The sequence below is a fragment of the Staurois parvus genome, unplaced genomic scaffold (assembly GCF_062004578.1).
Source record: "Staurois parvus isolate SC_StPar_1 unplaced genomic scaffold, SC_StPar_1.0 ptg000136l, whole genome shotgun sequence".
NCBI lineage: Eukaryota > Metazoa > Chordata > Amphibia > Anura > Ranidae > Staurois > Staurois parvus.
In genome coordinates, this window is record NW_028317932.1 from 12,940,463 (window position 1) to 12,962,869 (window position 22,407).

At 43.7% G+C, this 22,407-nt stretch overlaps 1 protein-coding gene across 1 annotated transcript in view; it reads left to right on the top strand.

Moving 5' to 3' along the window:
- Positions 1-11,767: 11,767 nt before the first annotated feature.
- The window catches only part of NUP42 (nucleoporin 42), a 43,142-nt gene continuing 32,502 nt past the window's right edge, over positions 11,768-22,407 (top strand). Inside the window, exon 1 of the mRNA XM_089673194.1 lies at positions 11,768-11,988. Within this exon, the coding sequence (XP_089529320.1) occupies positions 11,859-11,988 (130 nt within the window). The 5' untranslated portion in view covers positions 11,768-11,858. The remainder of the gene's footprint in view (positions 11,989-22,407) is intronic.

Below are 22,407 nucleotides of genomic sequence, written 5' to 3' on the forward strand. Positions count from 1 at the left end.
GTCCAGATCTGAACTTGGAACCTGTGCAGTATCAGGCTGTACCTCTTCTCACTGTGTCACTCAAGATGCTGGACTGCTCGCTGTCTGATCCCATGTACTTTGTTTCTGGTGAACCTTGAACTCCATGCTCCTATGAACTTCCTTATTTAAGCCATGTCTCTGCAAGTCCTGTTTGCCAGATTTTGTGTTCTTCTCCTGCCAATATCCTGCTCCTTTCACTCCTGCTGCCATATGTTTCTTCAATACAACTAGTTATTGACCTTTTGTCTTGTTCCTTGACTATGCTTGTGCTTGATTCCAACCTGCAACCATTTGTTATCGACCTTTGGCTTGTTCCTTTACTACACTTCCAGTTTATACCAACCTTTGGCTTGTTTACAAACTGCGCTTTTGCTTAATCCTACCTGCTACATCTGCTTCTGGACCCTGGCTTACTCACCTCCTGGTGGGGAAATTCTGAGAACCACATCCTGGCACTAGCACACAGCAAAACCAATCTCAATTATCAGGAGTTCTGGTGTACGGCTGTAGCTCTCTCACAAAACCCTAAGAATCCTGTAGTCCCTAAGTGTACCTTGTCCAGGCACCTTAATTTATTCTGAATAGCACAAGAGGACAACACCTAGCTCCACCAATTAGAGGCTCCCTGTTATTCAGGTTTAGGGAAACCACAACACCAACTGCACACAAAGATGTTTTAAGAAAGCGCGCATTTATTTCTTTTACTACATTAAAGATCTTTTGAGGATCTTCCAGTGAAAGATCCTTAAAAGATCTTTAATGTAGTAAAAATAAATATATATATATAATTATCTATCCCACAAAATGGATAAATAGACACATTTCTCTCATTTCCATAAGGAACATGTCATTGACCAAGTAGAGCACTCATCTGTCGCTTAGTGCTTCATTCAAAGACCAACTGCAAATTTACTACTTGGTTGGTCTTTGATTGAAGGACAGATAAGTGCATTTCTTGGTTGATGAGATTGTTAGAACCTGGATTTGAACCCAGAACCTCTGCTGTGTCTTGCAGTAACTCTACGTGCCTAGATGCTGGACAACTCCCTCTCTGACTGGTCTTATGCCTTTTTTCTCATGAGCCTTGAACTCTTTGCACCTCCTGAGAACTTCCTATTTAAGCTATGCCTTTGTACTGTTTGCCAGATTATTTTGCTCTCTCCATCCAGCCAATACTAAGCTCTTATTACTCCTGCTGTCATCCTTATCTTCAGTACCACTTGTTACCCACTTTTTGCTTGTTTCTCGACTACACTTCCAATTGATCATAACCTACAACCACTTTATACCGACCTTTGGCTTGTTCCTCGATTCCGCTTGATCCTGATCTGCAACCGCCTTCCACTAACCTTGATTTGTTTACTGTCTACGCTTTTGCTTAATCCCTACCTGCTGTATCTGCTACTGGACCCTGTCTTGCTCACCTCCTGGTGGGGTGATCATGAGGACCGTGCCCTGGTACTAACATGTAGCAAAACCCATCTCCACCATCAGGAGCTCTAGTGAACACCAGCCTATGCCTCAGGTGAGCCCATGTCATCTGCCAAGGGTGACCTGCCTATGTACTTTTCCTCCTGGTCACTCTACGACAATAGTTACTGGTCTCGGAGCCTGAACCCTGACTGTGGCAGAGATGTTCATTATGGAATTAAAAGAAGCGTGTCTTTTTGTAATCCAACAAAGATTTTTTTGAGGATCTTAAACTATGGCCAGTACACTGTCTGTTTCATTAGCACTTCTTTCAGAAGATTCCCCAGTCTACAGAAAGCTGCAAGGAAGTAAATTTGGCAGACATACGAAGACTTGTAGATTTCATCACTGTTGTGCGCAGACATTAGTTCAGGTTTACAAATACTCAGTTTTACATGTTACAAATCAACAGACATTTTTTTACAGCCCCATACAAAGCTCGTGGTACTAGGGACTCACAATTTTGCCTCACACAAATGCAGACAAGTTCTTATTGCTGTATTGCTGATTCAATGGCATAATTTGAAACAAAATAATCCACAGTCAAATTTTTGCACTCTGCTGTCTTTTGGATCCACTGGCATCATTACTTGCTAAGGTACTAACCTAAAACAAGTATACAAGTTCGTTTTTCAATCTTTCTAATCTCCGTGTTTGTTCTTGAACCGTGGCTCAAAGTGCTGTCAGGTAAGTGATACAGTATTCAGGCAACTACTTTCTTTCAGTACAGGTTTCCTCTAGGCCCTATTCACATTGTCTTGCTACAGTAACATGTGTTGGTGTGATATCACATTTAGCCCCAGCTGCTGTCAGAAAACTCTGGTCATCGGCTGCGGCAAATTTTCCAACATATTTCTTCAACAGTTGATCAAACGATCCACTTCTTTTGGGCAGGGACCGTCACACACTGATCAACATTTGTCTGGTGCCCGCTGAACCGCCTGAATTTGGATCAGTGTGGAGCTACAGTAGCTTAACAAAATGTAAAATCGCTTACAATTAGCACAAAACAATGCAATTATATTCATTTTGCTTGTTTGACGTTACACAAAATGCTATAATCAAACATTGATAAAAAGTAAACACTTTTTGCATGCATGTAATGGAGACATAGGATGGAATGCAGTGGGTGGGTGTCCAACAAGGGATGTTTAGTATCTCAATCACTCTATTAAATTTGCTAGCAACTTATTGCCAAGAGTAGCATTTGAACACTACACAGAGCAAATGGATCCCTGGGGTGTATCTTACATGTAGCAAATACTCACACACTATTGGAGCAGTGTGAGATATGCCATTAATTGCTACCATAGGGAGCCACTTGTTCCATTGGTATACCAATGCATTGGTAATGATTTACCAGAAATGACTGGTGCTCCCGCCTTTCTAATGCTATGTATCAGTTCAGCAGTAAGCAGATGTGACTGTTGGAATACAGTCAAGTAGGGCTGAAACAACTAAATTACATAATCAATTATCAAAATATTTGTCAACTATTTTCATAATCGATTAGTTGGTCAGCCGATTAGTTGGCCTGCATCCACAATACATTGTTTACATATCAGAAAATACAGTGCAGCTCTCAAAGCTCAGTACACCATTCATACAGGGCAGCACACATACAGCTCAGTATACCGTCCATACATGTCAGTAAGTGCCTGAGAACTTGTGAGTGTGTGATGCCTTATGGGACATGTAATCCTGGGCAGGAGAAGGAAGAGATTCTAAAGGCAGAAGTTTTTTTTTTTATCTTGCTACATGGGCACTCTATACTATACTTTGCAGCTTGCTGTAGGAACACTCTGAAGGCAAAAGGAGCCAGAAGTGTTTGTGGGAACCCCAGAAAAGGAGAATAGGGGCTGCTCTGTGCTAAACCATTACAGAGCAGGTAAGTATGACGTTTGTTGTTTTAAAATAAATCCAATATTTTACAATCACATTAAGGTCTCTGTGCAGCATCACAGGTCAGCATCTGAACCCAGAAAAGCTGGAGGCTGAAAGACTGGAGGTAATAAAAGGCATTACAATTACATTTAAAATTTTACCAGTATTTATTTATTTCAGGTACTTATATAGCGCCGTCAATTTATACAGCGCTTTACATATATATTGTACATTCACATCAATCCCTAACCCTCAAGGGGCGTACAATCTAAGGTACTGTGCATTATATTTAAAATTAATATATCCATGCAAAAAAAGTCTCAGCTTTTGATATTACTTTAATATAAAACATATATATCCCCCCTCCACCCTTTATATAGCTTCATATCCGACACCCAGTTAAAATACCCTGTATATCCTACTTCTGGGTATATTTATAATATATATATATATATATATATATATATACATACACAGGTCCATATGTATTTGGACACAGGCACAATTTTAGTTTGTTTTCAGGTATTTACCAGAACATATTCAAGCTATAGTTATATAATGGATATGGGCTGAATGTGCACATTCTCAGGTTTAATTTTAGGGTATGTACATCCAAATTGGAGGAAGGGTTTAGGAATGACAGCTCTTAAGCCATACCCCCTTTTTCAAAGGAGCAAAAGTAATTAGACAATTTGAATATAATCATAAATAAAATGTTCATTTGTAATATTTTGTTGAGAATCCTTTACTGGCAATGACTGCCTGAAGTCTGGAACCCATGGACATTACCAAAGACTGGGTTTCTTCCTTTCTGATGCTTTGCCAGGCTCTAACTGCAGCTGACTTCAGTTGTTCTTTGTTTGTGGGTCTTTCTGCCTTTAGTTTCCCCTTAAGCAAGTGAAATGCTTGCTCAATGGGGTTGAGATCAGGTGATTGACTCGGCCAGTGCAGAATATTCCACTTCTTTTCCTTCAAAAGCTCCTAGGTTGCTTTTGCAGTGTGTTTTGGATCATTGTCCATCTGTACTGTGAAGCGCAGTCCAATCAACTTTGCTGCATTTGGCTGAATCTGGGCTGACAGTATAACTCTAAACACTGCAGAATTCATCCAGCTGCTTTTGTCTTCTGTCACATCATCAATAAATACCAATGACCCTGTGCCACTGGAAGCCATGCATGCCTATGCCATCACACTGCCTCCACCATGTTTTACAGATGACGTTGTGTGCTTTGGATCATGAGCTCTTCCAAGCCTTCTCCACACATTTTTCTTCCCGTCATTCTGGAACAGATTAATCTTAGTTTCATCCATCCAAAAAATGCTTTTCCAGAACTGGTCTGGCTTTTTTAGATGTTTTTTGGCAAAGTCTAATCTGGCTTTTCTATTCTTCAGGCTTATGAATGGTTTGCACCTTGTGGTGGACCCTCTGTATTTGCTCTCCTGAAGTCTTTTCTTGATTGTAGACTTGGACAATGATACGCCCACCTCCTGGAGAGTGTCCTTCACTTGTCTGGATGTTGTGAATGGGTTTTTCTTTACCATAGAGAGGATCCTGCAATCATCCACCACTGTTGTCTTCTGTGGACATCCATGCCTTTTTATGTTTGCTGAGCTCACCAGTGTGTTCTTTCCTCAGAATGTACCAAACTGTTGATTTGGACACTCCTAATGTTGCTGCTATTTCTCTGGTGGATTTGTTTCATTTTTGAAGCCTTACAATGGCCTGTTTCATTTGCATGCACAGCTCTTTTGAATGCATGATGTAGGTTCACATCAATAGATTCCAAATGCAAACACCACACTTAGAATCAACTCCAGACCTTTTACCTGCTTAATTGATGAAGAAATAAAGGAGTAGCCCACACCTGGCCCTGAAACAGCTTTTGATTCAACTGTCCAATTAATTTTGGCCCCTTGAAAAAGAGGAGATGGCTACTCTTAAGAGCTGTAATTCCTAAACCCTTCCTCCAATTTGGATGTACATACCCTCAAATTAAACCCGAGAGCACTTTCAGCCCATTATATAACTATAGCTTGAATATGCTTTGGTAAATAACTGAAAAAAACTAAAATTGTGCCTGTGTGCAAATATAGATGGACCTAACTGTGTGTGTGTATGTGTGTGTGTGTATATATATATATATATATATATATATATATATATATTTCAAGACACTGCATATAGGTATTCAAGAATAAATTATCTTTTTTTTTTAACTTTACAAATTAACTAAATTATACACCAAACTTTTTTTATGTTTTATCCAATTAATCAAAACAATTGACCAACTATTCGATCATGAAACTAATAGCTGCAGCCCTACAGTCATGAATTTTGTGCAACAACTTTATCAGTATTCAGTAGAGAGATATTTTTCAACCAGTAGATGGCAATGCTTATAAGTTTGTAGCTACATTCATGGTAAAACTCTATTGGGGGAATTCAATAAAGGTCCTGCGCCACTTTTGTGATGTTAATAGCCATTGGTAATGCATTGCGCCAAATTCAATAATCGTTTGTGCCACTCTTCTTCCTATCTGTGAGTCGTGCACCAAATTCAGCTGGTTCTTATTTGTAACACTTTCTTATTTTGTCGCCTTGATTACGCCAAATTCAAAATGAAATAACACTTTTTCTCTTGTGAAATTGGAGCTAAATAAGACCAATCAGATTAGAACTTGAGTATCATTATTATTATACAGTATTTATAAAGCACCAACAGTTTGCTCAGCGCTGTACATTACAAAGGGGGACAGAACACGCGACAGTACAGTAACAATACAATGCGATACACGAGGGGTTCGAGGGCCATTTAGATAGCGTAATTATTTATTTAATTAGTCATTTCAATGCTGTCACACTTTGAGTGACAATTAGTCAGTCATGCAACACTGTGCCCAAACAAAATTTGTAGCATTTTGTTTGAGACAGACAGAGTATTCTTTTGGTGGTATTTAATCATCACTGATTTTTTATTTATTTGCTATATAAACAAAAAATACCAAAAATGTTTAATAAAAACAAATTTTTCTTTGTTCCCGTTATAACATTTCGCAAAGAAATCTTTCTTCATAAATGTAGGACAAAATGTATTCTCCTACATTTCTTTGGTAAAAATAACCCAAATCAGTGTATATTATTTAGTCAGTGTGAAAGTTAGGCTGGCCATACATTATACAATTTTCTTGAGATTTTTGGTTTAGATTTACCAAAAACCATATAATATGAGGTCAAACCTAAATGACACTTTCAATTGTATCCAATTAGGCAGGCCCTTTCACTACATAGTTGAAAGTAAATATAAAGGAAATTGGACAGAAAATTGTATAGTGTATGGACAGCCTAAGTCTACAAACTATGGTATATACTGTGTATTTGAACATTGATCAACCCTGATGTACTTATTTCTTGAGGCCCTAAAATGCCAGAACAGTACAAATACACCCCCCCCCCCCCCCCCAAATGACCCCTTTTTAGAAAGTAGACAGTCCAATGTATTTAGTAAGAGGCATGGTGAGTTTTATGAAGTTGTAATTTTTTGTCAATGTTTTGGAAAATTAAGGAATGAAAGTACATATTTTTATTTACATACGGTCACCAGAGCAGTACGGCATCATCTTATGACTGATGTGGCGGTGATCACGGATATTCACTGGTAACAGTATGTAAAAATAAAAAAGAGAAAACACTTTTTTTCTATTTTTAAAACTTTTTTTCTTTATTTTTTTTTCTTCCAATTTGTTCACTTGAAAATGTATTAGAAAGTATTTTATTAGGCTTACTCAGGAATATCTTCAATAGGAAAAATTTTGCTACTATTGGAGTCAATAATATTCTTTTGAAGAAATTCTTCAAATAGGGATTTAAATTACTCCGGTACTGTAATTTGGTAAGTCTCCATGGAAAATGTTACCTTGATTAGATTTTCTCCAAGTGCCAGTTCTCCACAGTTTCCCTCAGAAAGAGACATGTGACAATCAGAGTAGCATCGCCCCAAAGTGCAATAGAAAGGTTAGAATGGAAGAACTGTGCATTTAAAAGCAATGTGCCAAATATAATAGCAAGCATCAGTTCCGCTCAGAAGAGCATGTAAAAATTTAAACTGTATTCGGGCTCAAATGTGATAAGGGTAGAGTGCCAGGTTTACTCAGAGAAGTGAGACAAATGGAAATGTATTGCCTCAAAATCAAGTACCTGGTCCAAACAGGTACATAAACTTGGCTTGTGCCACAGTCTCATTGCCCCTCAAACACTTTTTGTTAATTCTGTCTGCGCCAGTCTTTATGAATTCCAAGGTATCTCTTTTCTCAAAATAAAGTTTCCTGGTTGCAGTGAAGCAGAAAAATACATGTGGACTGTGCACTGTCTGTTCTGTTGGGCTATATACAGAATTTCTAACAATGGCTGCTATTGTCTGGTGGATAGAGGAAGGTGAGAAGGCATTTGTGAAGTGCAGGCCCATTATTTGTGTAAGCTGTGGCACATACTGTAGGTATAGGAAGTCTGCCATTGTTTTAGAGGTGAATGATAGACACATATTAGACATTTGGGGTATATTATAATAGTGTGCAACTGGAGGTGCTGGTGGCGTGGTTTGGTTGGGTAGCAGTTATTGGGGGACTGACTCAGATAAAGGTGAACCACACTTCACCCCACCCAGCACCTCTCACATTGAACCCTACCCCACCAAGCACCCCTCACAATGAACTTCAACCCACCCAGCACCTCTCACAATGAACTTCACCCCATCCAGCACCTCTCACACTGAACCCTACCCCACCCAGCACCCCTCACAATGAACCCTACCCCACCCAGCACCCCTCACAATGAACTTGACCCCATCCAGCACCTCTCACACTGAACCCTACCCCACCCAGCACCCCTCACAATGAACTTGACCCCATCCAGCACCTCTCACACTGAATCCTACCCCACCCAGCACCCCTCTCTCTGCACTCTACCCCTCCCTGGATCCCTCACAACAAACCATACCCCACCCAGGACCCCTCACAACAAACCCTACCCCACCCAGAACCCCTCACAACGAACCCTACCCCACCCAGAACCCCTCACAACGAACCCTACCCCACCCAGAACCCCTCACACTGAACCCTATCCCACCCAGAACCCCTCCCTCACACTGAACCCTATCCCACCCAGAACCCCTCCCTCACATTGAACCCTACCCCACCCATCACACTGAACCATACCCAGGACCCCTCACACTGAACCCTACCCCACCTAGGACCCCTCACAACGAACCCTACCCCACCCAGAACCCCTCACACTGAACCCTACCCCATCAAGAACCCCTCACACTTAACCCTACTCCACCCAGGACCCCTCACAATGAACCCTATCCCACCCATCACACTTAACCCTACTCCACCCAGGACCCCTCACACTGAACCCTACCCCACCCATGACTCCTCACAACGAACCCTCTTCCACCCAGAACCTCTGAAAACTGAACCCTACCCCACCCAGGACCCCTCACAACAAACCCAACCCCACCCAGTACACCTCACACTGAACCCTACCCCACCCAGGACCCCTCACACTGAACCCTACCCCACCCATCACACTGAACGCTACCCAGGACCGCTCACACTGAACCCTACCCCACCCAGGACCCCTCAAAATGAACCCTACCCCACCCAGGACACCTCACACTGAACCCTACCGCACCCGGAACCCCTCACTCTGCACCCTACCCCACCCAGCACCCCTCAGCAGGGCCGCTGATAAGGGGGTACCCCTGGCCCCCCTGTAGGGGGCCTGGCCCCATCAGCTGCAGAGGGGGGCCCGGGCTGCTGACAAGCTCAGCCGCAGCTGCTAAATTCCATTGTCATTCTATCACACAGCAGCTCCGTGTTGTGATGTTGGAGGCACTCCTGCTCTGCTCCACAAGTTTGACACTTTCAAGTTTCCTTCTGTTTACATTTGATTGCAACTTTGTTTCTCTCCTCTCCCCCAGATTGCTGATCCCTTTCTGTTCACTGCTACAAACCTCTTTCCTTATACAACTTAACCCTCCCCCCATTTCCTATCACCTCCAGCTCAGATCTGGCGTTATTATATGATTCCTGATTGTATCTCACCACTAGTCTGATTGCATTCACAATTCCTGGTCAGTCCCGTTCCCTGACCTATAATAACCTTCAGGGCCAGTTCACACTACATGTGCTTCAGTTACTTTTTTTCTGCATCCAAAATGCACAGTAAGTAGGCTATATGGTTGTCAATGTCATAGTTCACACCAGTGCTTGCAGTTCCAGTGCGTTCCAGTTGCAGAAAAAAAAAGTAGAGCAGGCTGCATTTTTTCTGCACAGAACTGTACTGGAACACACCAAAAACGCACTGGAATGCACATGTCCCTATTTAAATTAAAGAAAAAGCGGGGGAAAAATTAACTGGAATGTTTAAAAAACGCGCTGGAACACGTCAAAAACACAAACGCACCAGAACGCACCAAAGATGCACATGCAAAAACACATCTGGAACGTGTTTCTATAGTGTGAACCAGCCTTCAGGGCCAGTTCACACTACATGCATTTCAGTTACTTTATTTCTGCATCCAAAATGCACAGAAAGTAGGTTATATGGTTGTCAGTGTCATAGTTCACATCAGTACTTGCAGTTCCAGTGCGTTCCGGATGCAGAGAAAAAAGTAGAATATGCTGCATTTTTTCTGCACAGAACTGTACTGTAACACGGTAAAATGCATCAAAAACACACTGGAACACACAAAAACACACCAAAAACCGCACTGGAACGCACATGTCTATAATTAAATTGAAGAAAAAGAGGGAAACAAATTAACTGGAATGCATAAAAAAATGCACTGGAACACGTCAAAAACGCACCAAAAAAAATTACCAGAACGTACTAAAAACACGCAAAACCCGTGCATGCAAAAACGCATCTGGAACACATCTAGACTGTTTCTATAGTGTGAACTGGCCCTTAGGACTTGTTCACACCATTTGTGGTGCAGAAACGCATGCAAGAGTACACATTCTCCTGCACAGCAAAGAAATGCAATGCCCTCTGCAGATGTGCGCAGGTTACTGTGAATACTTAATTGCACCTCCACACATCTAGTAAACACAGACGCATTCACAGCCACCAAACCCCATGGCACCACACTACTGTGCGGTTAGGTGCAACACACTTTTACAATAATATGCCTGCAGCATTTTTGCATGTTCCCACACATTAGGCAGCCCATTGAAATTAATGGGCTGAGGAAACAAAATTGTCAAAAATGCTCCATTCACACAGGTCCTCTGGCCTGTACAGCATGAATGAGTGGGTTGTTCACGTGGCTGGAGCCACCTGTTACACTATGAGGACACAGCAGCCGTATGAATACAGGTTTTAATCTGACTGGTGTACAGGCGTGGGGAAGTGGCCCTGAATGTTCACTGTCTGTGTTCAGGGCTGTACACCTGCACCTATATACCTGCCAAATTAGAACCTGCAGTGTTTCCATAGTATACCATAGGTTGCCTGAACACAGCCACAAAAACAAACTCTGATTCCCACTCTACAGGCCACAGCACCCATCTGAATGAGCCCCAAGACCTCAATTACACACAGAGCTTTATGAACTCAGTAGTTTTATCATTTAGATTTCACAGGAATATGGTTGGGATTTTGTACATTAACTCCTTTGCGCCAGCGCCTCCCGGCCCTTTGACAGTTTCAGAAGCCAGGAGGCAGGGCGGGGTTTTAGGGTCATGTGACTCCTGTGATATGACTGAAAAAGGTCCCGATCGCAAGGTGAGATTGGGACCTTTCCGTGTCACGCACATATGTGTCGGGAGCGCGCAGGACACGTGCTCTCAACACATATGTATTTCCAAATGGTACGCAAATATGCAGCCGATCAGCGTCAAGGCCTAGACGCTGCATATTTGCGTGTGCTCAGTGTCTAGGAGTTAATAAAGTTTTTAGTGTATTTTTACCATAATATAATTTTGGTATTTTCTCGGGTGGGTGGGGGACGCCCTGTCAGGTAGATGTACAGCCCCGTGATATCTAACAGCGGCCCTGCCCCCCACACTTGAACCCCACTCCTCCCAGGACCCCTCACTCTGTACCTCACTCCTCCCAGGACACCCCACTCCTCCCAGGACCCCTCACTCTGTACCTCACTCCTCCCAGGACACCTCACCCTGCACCTCAGTCCTCCCAGGACCCCTCACTGTGCACCTCACTCCTCCCAGAACCCAACCCCCCTCATTGCTCCCTATTCCAGCCCAATGCACCTTCCTGTAGCTGCCCTCTCTACACTCCTCTCTCTGATGACCCCTCCACCACACATCACTTCTCCCGCCTGAGTCCTCCCAGTGACAACGCACACTGTACTCCGGTCGGCCCCGCCCTCTCCATAACGTCACTTCCTCCGCTCACATGCCGCGTACACTGTCCAGTAATAACCGTTCCCCGGGGCTTCCAGTGGCCGATAGTGGTCAGGATGGCGATCTGCAGCTACTTCCTGGAGGGCCGGTGCCGGTACGGAGATCGATGCTGGAATGAACATCCCAGAGGAGGCGGCGGCGGCCGCCGGCAGGAGCAGAGCCGGTCCCACTACCAGCAGCCTCCAGGTGAGGGGTCGGTGCATGTCCTCCGCTGGGGGGGGCGATATCACACCGTCCTGCTGTAATGGAGGATTGCTCACCTGGTCATCCTTCCATTACCATCAGCGGGGTGACAACACTCTCCATCCCGCACTGCCATCTGAGCTGCGTTGTCACCCTGCACACAGCTTATAGTGTAATTCCACACAGAGTGTGACGGGTTAAAGAAATTGATCATCTTATGGATTGCTACTGGGGGGCTCCATTCCAGAGATTTGTTCTCATTTCCTGTCCCGCTGACAACATATTACCAGATAGGAGGGGCCTCTGCAGCACAGACATTTCAGATTAGGGGGAGCAGGCTGTCCGATTTTATCCCTGTGTCCCTCTGAATCTGCAAACCCATGTACAGTGTATATCCAGCAAAAAACTATTTTGTATGGAGGGAGAAGTATCAGAACTGTTGTCAAGTTATTACCTGTCACAGAGATTTCCCCTCACTTCCTGTCTAATGAGAGTAGTCAGCAGGACAGGAAGTGAGGGCAAATCTCTGTGACAGGGAATAACCTGACAACAGTTCTGATACTTCTCCCTCCATACAAAACAGAGTTTTTTGCTGGATATACACTGTACATGGGTTTGCAGATTCAGAGAACTTAAAGTAATTAAAAAAAATTAATCAATTGAGTTAAAGGCAAAACATTTTTTTCCCATTATCAATAGAATAAGGGAGGGTTATAACCTCTGCCAGGTTTTTTTGCCATTTGTGTCCCATTGGGGAGATTTACCTTCACTTCCTGTCCCATAGCCAAAACAGGAAGTGAAATCCTTCAAGTGAGAAAATCCCTGGTTGTCACCAGAACTAGTGCCCCCATTGGAAGATTTCCCCTCTTAGTTTTATGGGGACAACCCAAAATTTGGGATTTTCTTTTTTACTTTCAGTTTTAGTGACAAAGGTAAACAGGACAAATAGAGGGGAGGAATCTCCCTAATGGGGGCACCGACAGCAATACTGACAGGGGTTCTAATCCCTCTACCCCAGGGGTCTGCAACTTTTAAGACATAAAGAGCCACTTGGACCCGTTTCCGAAGGGAAAAAAAAGACTGGGAGCCGCAAAACCATTGCAACATTTAAAACAAATCCGACACTGCATATATTGTTTCTTACCTTAATGCTATATACAGGATCGTGCAGTTAGCTTCATCCCCCATATAGTAATTCATCCCCCATATAGTAATTCATCCCCCCTATAGTAATTCATCCCCCCTATAGTAATTCATCCCCCCTATAGTAATTCATCCCCCCTATAGTAATTCATCCCCCCTATAGTAATTCATCCCCCATAGTAATTCATCCCCCATATAGTAATTCATCCCCCATATAGTAATTCATCCCCCATAGTAATTCATCCCCCATATAGTAATTCATCCCCCATATAGTAATTCATCCCCCATAGTAATTCATCCCCCCTATAGTAATTAATTCCCCATATTGTCTCAATTCACTTACCTTTGCTCCGCGCGGTCCTCTCGCTGTGTTCCCGCGCTGTGTTCCGGTCTTCAGGGCGGACTGTGAGAGGAGTTCGTTACGCTGCCCCGCCTACATCCTGGCTGCCCCGCCTACATCCTGACAGCTAATGTTCCACGCTCCGCGGGCTGGATTAAAAGAGTCCTGACTTTTGAGGCGGCCGCCCGAGAGGAGGGAGGGGAGCGGGCGCCCGGCACATAGAAGAGCCGCATGTGGCTTGCGATCCGCGGCTTGCCGGCCACTGAAACCCTATTGCCTGTCACCTGGTGGGCAGTGTGCTCCGGAGCCGCAGCAAAGATGAAAAAAGAGCCGCATGCGGCTCTGGAGCCGCGGGTTGCCGACACCCGCTCTACCCTATCCAAACAAAAAAAATTTACTTTCAGTTACTAGTGCTGCGCCGAAATAAAAAATCCGGTGCCAAAACGGAAAATTCGGCATACAATTCTGATACTTGGGGGGGGGGGGGTACTGACTTGGTGTCACTTACATCCCCAGTGACACCAATACTGTGATCAGTGCTAATAAAAAGCACTGATACTGTACTAATGGCACTGGGCAGGAAGGGGTTAACTGTTATACTAAGTGTGCTGTGTGTGTGCTTCACTGTAAGCACACTGCCTTGCATGGCTCTGCTATGCAAAGCCTTGCATAGCAGTGTGCAGGAGCTGACAGGGGATAGAACTGTATTATGTACTTACAGTTCTCTCTCTCTGTTGGTAATCCTCCTTGATCACCTGGTGCTGGTGAGTAATCACAGGCTGGGATTCGGTGATTGACAGCCGAGGCCGCAAACAACGAGCTGCACCCACACCCCCTAACCGGAAATGCAAAATACTCACCATGCCTCTTTTTAAATTCCTCAGGGTGTCTGATTTCCAAAAGTAGATCACTTGGGGGGGGGGGGGGGGGGGGTTGGTGCTATCCTGACATTTCAGGGCCTCCGAAACTGTGATAGGTAGTGAGGAAGTGAAATGAGGAAGTTACGCACCTTCAGGCTTTCAAAGTGGTTATTGGATTTCAGGCTCCTGTATGTGGCTAGGCTCCCAAAAAGTCTCACATATGTGGTATCCCCATACTCAGTAGAAGTAGCAGAATGTATTTTGGGGTGTAATTCCACATATACCCATGGCTTGTGCGAGAAGTAAATCATTTAACCGACAACTTTATGTAAAAAAAAAAAAAAAAAAGTTTTCCAGAAACTTGTGGGGAAAAAAATAAATCTTCCATGGACTCAATATGCCGCTCAGCAGATAGCTTAGGATGTCTACTTTCCAAAAAGGGGTCATTTGGGGGTGTTTGTACTGTCCTGGTATTTTAGCACCTCAAGAAATGTGATGGGCAGTCAGAAAGTAAAAGCTGTGTAAATAACATTATCTATACCATAGTTTGTAGACGTTATTGGGATTTTTTTAACCAAAAACATGTAGCAAAATACATTTTGGCCAAAGTTTTTGGCAAAATTTTAGTTTTTTTGGATATTTGTTATGACCGAAAGGAGAAAATATCGTTTTTTAAAAAAAAAAAAAATTTTCAGAAATTTTTTTGTTTATACAAAAATAAAAAGCGTACAGGTGATCAAATACCACCAAAAGAAAGCTCTATTTGTGTGAAAAAAAGGACATCAATTTCATTTATGTACCGTATTGCATGACCGTGCAATTGTCCGTTAAACTAGTGCAGCGCTGTATAGCAAAAAATGGCGTAAATTGCAGTATCTATACCATAGTTTGTAGACGCTATAACTTTCACACAAAGCAATCAAATTTGGCCTAAATTTATAACTAACTTTGAGTTTACTATATATTTTTTATAGCCAAAAGTAAAAAATATTGTTTTTCTTCAAAATTTTTGGTCTTTTTGTTTATAGCGTGAAAAATAAAAAGCGCACAGGTGATCAAATACCACCGAAAGAAAGCTCTATTTGTGTGAAAAAAAGGATGTCAATTTCATTTGGGTGCAGCATTGCATGACCGTTATCAGTTGAATTAGTGCAGCGCCGAGTAGCAAAAAGAGGCCTGGTCATTAAGGGGGGTAAATCCTCTGGAGGGCAAGTGGTTAAATAAGTGTGAACAGGCCGGCTTGGTATTGCAGGAAAGACATACAATAATTCTTACCTGCCTGTTCATAATTCTGTGCAGAATGAACCTGGTGCAGCGCATGCACAGCTCCAATTACATGTCCAGTACAGTGCATGTGTGCGCAGGGATGGAGGACTCCTACACATGCGTAGGGGTGACATCATCCTGCTCTGTCCAATCAAGACAGCCGGAGACTGGTACCCAGAAGAAGAGGCCGACATCGGATTCTTGGAGGATAGGTGAGTATTCTTGACTTTCTCACGGGTGTATTACAATGTATACCCATGCAAGGGCCATGTGTGCCGGCACAGGGATGCTCAGGCAGTCACAGCTCCCAGTTTGACAGCCATGAAGGTGCAGAGCCCTGCATGCAGACAGTGCTGCCAGTTTGAGAGCAGCGGTTGTGTCTGTGCAGGTGCATGAACTCCCATTAACACGCATGTAAAGTGCAGGATTTTGCCACGTTTTTTTTCTGTTACTAAACTTCTATAGGAGAGAAATGTGTTAGTAGCATACAGTGTGCATGAGGCCTAACAGCCAAGGAGGCTGCCATATTGGCTTCTGTTTGGTTTGTAACTGCCATGGTGCCGCACATGTGATCAGTTATGACTCCAATCGGTTGATGGTTTGACAGTTTGGTTGCGATCACAAGCGAATGTGACAGTTATGATTCCCAGCTACCGGGAATGTAATTGTTTTTTGAATACTTACCTGTGGGGCTGATAGTGAATCTTTAACCAGTTCCCGACCGCGCTATAGCCAAAAGACGGCTAAAGCATAGTCGGCTAGTTCTGGGAGGACGTCCTCCCAGAACCACACCCCCCACGTGCCATCTGAGATCGCTGTGTCCTGTGGACATGGCTGATCACATGAATAAGGAACGGGTCAATCACAGCCTCTTATACCATCTGACCAGCTGTGTCCAATCACAGTTGATCACAGGGTAAATAGGAAATGCCAGTTATCGGCAGTCCTCTCTTGATGCTGACAGCACGTCAGGGAGAGCTGGCAAGTGGCATTTTGCAGGGGGAGATCTGCACTGATCATCAGGGCACTGATCATTAGTATCCTGGTGATCAGTGTAGCCCAGGGGTGGGCAAACTTTTTGACTTGAGGGCCGCAATAGGTTCATATATTGGACCCGGGGGCCAGACCAAGAGTAGATGAATGATGTGTATGTGTCATCCATAGTAAGTATAGTAATATTCCCCCATAGTAAGCATAGTAATTCATCCCCCATATAGTAATTCATCCCCCATATAGTAATTCATCCCCCATATAGTAAATCATCCCCCATATAGTAAATCATCCCCCCTATAGTAAATCATCCCCCCTATAGTAAATCATCCCCCCTATAGTAATTCATCCCCCCTATAGTAATTCATCCCCCCTATAGTAATTCATCCCCCCTATAGTAATTCATCCCCCATAGTAATTCATTCCCCCATATAGTAATTCATTCCCCATATTGTGTCAATTCACTTACCTTTGCTCCGCGCGTTCCTCTTGCCGTGTTCCCGCGCCGTTCCGGTCTTCAGGGCGGACTGTGAGAGGAGCCTAGCTCCCCTGCTGCCCCGCCTACACACATCCTGACAGGCAATGTTTGCCACGCTCCGCGGGCCGGATTAAAGGGTCTGCCGGGCCGTATACGGCCCGCGGGCTGTAGTTTGCCCATTGCTGGTGTAGCCTCATCAGTGCTGCCAATAGTGCCCATCCGTGCCCATGTGTACTGGCAATGAGTGGCTATCAGTGACTCCATCAGTGTAGCCTTTCGGTGCCCATCAGTGAAGGAGAAAAATTACGTATTTACAAAACATTATAACAGAAACTAAAAAAAACTTTTCTTTCAAAATTTTTGGTCTTTTTTTTGTTTAGCAAAAAATAAAAAACCCAGTGGCGGTTAAATTCCGCCAAAAGAAAACTCTATTTGTCTCAAAAAAATTATAAAAATTTGGTTTGGGTACAGTGTTGCATGATCGCGCAATTATCATTCAAAGTATGAGAGCGCTGAAAGCTGAAAATTGGTCTGGGCAAGAAGGGGATAAACGTGCCTGGTAGGCAAGTGGAAAACATTCAGGCCCATCCCCCTTCTCCATAGCTGATCTTTGTGCACAGGAAGATAACGGCTCACAAAACTGGCAGAATCAAGAGGTATTTTTATTCCTATCAAACAGATATAACAAAGCACCTTCCATGATATATTTCACAGACCAAAGGTTCACTGTTGGGGTTTACATTTACTTTAAGAGATACCAGCGCTCTGCTATCCAACACACTTGGGAGGTTAGTGTTCTTTGCCGGGTGCTTCCTCTCGATGGCCACTAACATACCTATTGTGTTCTGTAGCAATGTAGTGGGGTGGGGTATCCGACACACCTGGAAATAAAAACGATAACAGGATACCTAGTAACTCGCCATCCACTAGATCAGCAATGGGCAAACTACGGCCCGCGGGCCTTTTAATCCGGCCTGCGGAGCTAGGCTCCCGCTAGGCTCCTCTCACAGTCCGCCCTGAACATGCGCAGATACGTCGAGGGGGATCTGTCCCCCTCGACGTATCTGCGCATGTGCCGGAGATCGGCTGCTAATGCCTGAAACTGGCACATGCGCAGATACATCGAGGGGGACAGATCCTCATAGGAGACAGATTTTCATGCTACACCGGAACACGGCGAGAGGAACGCGCGGAGCAAAGGTAAGTGAATTGACACAGGGGGGAATTAATATGGGGGATGAATTACTATATGGGGGATGAATTACTATAGGGGGGATGAATTACTATAGGGGGGATGAATTACTATAGGGGGGATGAATTACTATATGGGGGATTAATTACTATGCTTACTATGGGGGAATATTACTATACTTAATATGGATGACACATACACATCATTCATCTACTCTTGGTCCGGCCCCCGGGTCCAATATATGAACCCATTGCGGCCCTCAAGTCAAAAAGTTTGCCCACCCCTGCACTAGATAGTAAAGTATTCCTTTTTTTTTTTTTTTTAAGGCTGTCCATGTTTTCATTTTTGCAAGAAGGTGGCAGAGATATTTTTGGTGCTAGGGGATGCTTTAGTGTTTCTTGGGCACGCTGTTGAGGTCGGGTGCTGTAAAAATCTACTTGTTTTGGGCTCCAAAAACCACCTATGGAGTACTATGGAGTTGACAACCTAAGGATGTACTTGCGTATGGTTTTGTAATTCTGTATGACTATAGAGGAACCCAATGCATGCTTTGCTCAAAATTCTTAATTTTGGTCACAGGTTTAATACAAAAAATATATCTACAAGGGGCATTCAATTCAAATGGGGACTTTTGAGTTTATATAATAAAAGAACAAATTTCAAGGAGTGGAAACTGCATTTATTTTTCAACATACTCCCCTTCTACATTTATAGACTTATCCCAGCATTTAACTAATGCCTAAAATGCTGAACCGTCCTAGGACAGCCTGCTTCATTTTTTCATGATTGTGTTCATCTCTTGTGCAATCTCATGACCAGTTGTGCGACGATTATCCAGCATCAGGCGTTCCACTTGCTGAATGTTCACAGGAATGACTGGTGTGGGCTGGGCACCATCATGGCTGGGATCGTCACTGATGGAATTACGGCCATCTTTGAAATGTTTACACCATTCAGATGTCTTTCTGTGGCTGAGCGTCTCATCACTGTACTGTGCTTGAAGTCTTCTGTAGATATCTGCAGATTTTACGCCGCCTTCCAAAAGAAACCTCTTCACCACACGCTGTTCCATGCGCACACTAACACTGTTGTCTGCTGTCTTTTTATACCTGTAAAATTAAAAGTCCCAATTTGACCTGAACACCCCATGTGTTTGTGTGTGTGTGTATGTATGTGTGTGTGTGTGTGTGTGTGTGTGTGTGTGTGTGTGTATATATATATATATATATATATATATATATATATATATATATATATATATACACACACACATTTGTATTACACACACACACACCAGGGAAGTTGGATTCCTATCGCCCGACGCCCGGGACATGTAGTTCCGGGCGCCGGGCAGGTAGTTTCTTTCTACCTTTATCACTGCTGCGGCCAAGCAGCAGGGCTCACCTGCCAGGTGAAACTATCGGTGGTAGCGCTGCCGCCGATTACTTCAGACGGTGCCAGCCTCTCCTCGCCCCCGGCTTAAGGTCTCCCGGACTCCGCTTGCCCATCTGCGGGCCCGGCTCTCCGTCGGCTAGAGGGGAGAGAGAAGAGCGGACAAATCCACTCCCCTCCCCTTCTTGTGCTGACCCGGAAGTGACGTTTTGATGTCTCTTCCTTGTCCCCAGTGAGAGATTGTAATGCAATCCCCAGTGGAGCAGAGGGGAGACATCCAGCGTGTTTTAAACCTTAGATGTCTCAATGAGAACCTGTCACCAAAAATAATCTCTTAGGGGACTTTGTCTCCTATGTGATGAAAAAAAAAGTAAAAAAAAAAGAGAGCAAACTGCAGTTACTCCAGAGCGGACCCAGTGGACCAGAGCTTTTCAGTGACACAGGACAGTGGCTGATCCAACCAGAGAGGAGGTGTAGGGGCACAAGAGGACACAGATGAGACCCAACTAGGGGGCTCAAGAGGTGCAGGCAACCTGAACGGATGACAACCTGACCAGAGGACTCAGAGCCCACCCTGGATGTTAGCTGCAGCATCCCACAGGACCCAGAGGAAGGAGTTTCCATCTCGGGCTGCAAACACCCATCCATTTTTAAAGGGGACCTCTGGCAGGATTAGTTCCTTGAGTATCCGTTGGGCTGTACACCATCCAGAGGGAGGAGATTCTGTACCCAGCTTACCCCATCCATCCTTAAAGGTGACCTCTGATTATACATAATACATGCGTATTTATAATACGCATCTGGTGAGTGCGTATTTTTACCACACTTTTGTGCACATCACTGAATATTGAAGTAATCTACAGCTGTGATTGGCACCCTAGCACGAACTGTCACTTTATGAACATTTTATCTTTATTTTATGATATATTAATTTATACCTATTTCAACGGACATAATTTAATTTTAGCGCTGCACCTTTTAGTTCATAGGTAGTTTCTACCTTTAGCCCTGCTGCGGCAAAGCAGCAGGGCTCACCTGTCAGGTGAAGCAATCGGTGGTAGCGCTGCCACCGATTGCTTCACACAGTGCCAGCCTCTCCTCCCCCACGGCGTGAGGTCTCCCAGACTCCGCTTTCCCATCTGCAGGACCGGCTCTCCATCGGCTAGAGCGGAGGGATAAGAGCGGACAAATCCACTCCCCTCCCCTTGTGGTGACCCGAAAGTGACCTTATGATGTCCCTTCCAGGTCCCCGTTGAGAGATTGTAATGCAATCCCCAGTGGAGCAGAGGGGAGACAGTCAGCGTCTTTTAAACCTTGGACGTCACAATGAGCACCTGTTGGCAAAAATCATCACATAGGGGACTTTGTCTCCTATGTGATAAAAAAAAAAGTTTGTTTTTATTTCTTTCATTGTAAAAAATGAAAGTTACACCCAAGCACATATCATTCTCTCTCCCTCCCCTCCCCCCCCCCCCCCCAAAAAAAATAATTTGTGCCTCCACCCCCACACATATGCACGTACAAATGTAAAAGCACACGCTGGGGCGCATACTCATGAAACCGTCGATTGCGATACACACGTTGCATATCGCTGCATACGTCAGAATGGGAGCAATAATTCTAGCACCAGACCTCCTCTGTAATGCTAAACTGGTGACCTATAAGGAGCTTTAAAAGTGTCAACCTATAAAAAATATAGCGTACTGAAGTTCGTTGCCATTTCACGAGCGTGTACAAATTTAAGGTTTGACAAGTTGGATATCTATTTACTCGCTGCAACCTCATCTTTTGTATATTTTACAAAAAAATGGCAATTTATTGCTTTTGTGTGCCCTAAAATTAATTTGAATTTTGTACTGAAATTTTGCGGTAATGTCATGCGGCATAAAAAATTGGAACTACCGCTACTTTATTCTCTAGGGTCTCTGCTTTCAGAAAATATGTAATGTTTGGGGGTTTTATGTAATCTTCAGGCCTAAAATTATTTTTTAAACATATGCAAGAAACGTAAAAATGGCTCTTGCAGAGAAAGGGATAAAAAATAAGCCCGACACTCCCCTTTCCTGACGAGAAGCCAATCGATGCTCCTTAAACTGCAAGGCCTCTCTCCTCTCTGCTAGTCCCCGGGTGCAGTGCTGGAGACAGGCAGGGAGTGGAGTAGGACATAAACGGCGCAATGTTAAAAATATTACACAATGAAGTCACCATAAAGCCTCTTTTGTTTTTAAAAGCCCCCGACATTCCTAAAATCACCTCCGATTTAAATACGGTTTTGGTTAAATTTTTTTTTTTTTTACTCTGGCCAAGTAGATTGTCATGAGGGACAAGTAGAATGGGGCCCCGATTTAGTCCCATCTCTAAAGTTTACAGAGAATGGTCTGAAAAAGATACAATCTCCAGTGAGCAGCAGTTGTTTGGACGAAAATGCCTTGTTGATGTCAGCAGAGAATGGGCAGACTGGTTGCTGCGACATTCAGATGGTAGGGTCGGAATTTTATGTAAATAACATTAAAGCATGGATCCATCCTGCCTTCTATCAACGGTTCAGACTGGTGGTGTAATTTTGCAAGGTATATTTTCTTGCAAGGTATACCTAATAAAGCGGCCAGTGAGTGTGTGTGTGTGTATGTATATATATATATATATATATATATATATATATATATATAAAATGTGTGTGTGTATGTATATATTAAAAAAAAAAAAAAAATGAAAGGAACACTTTTTAATCATAGCATAAAGTCAAACTCCTGGGATATTG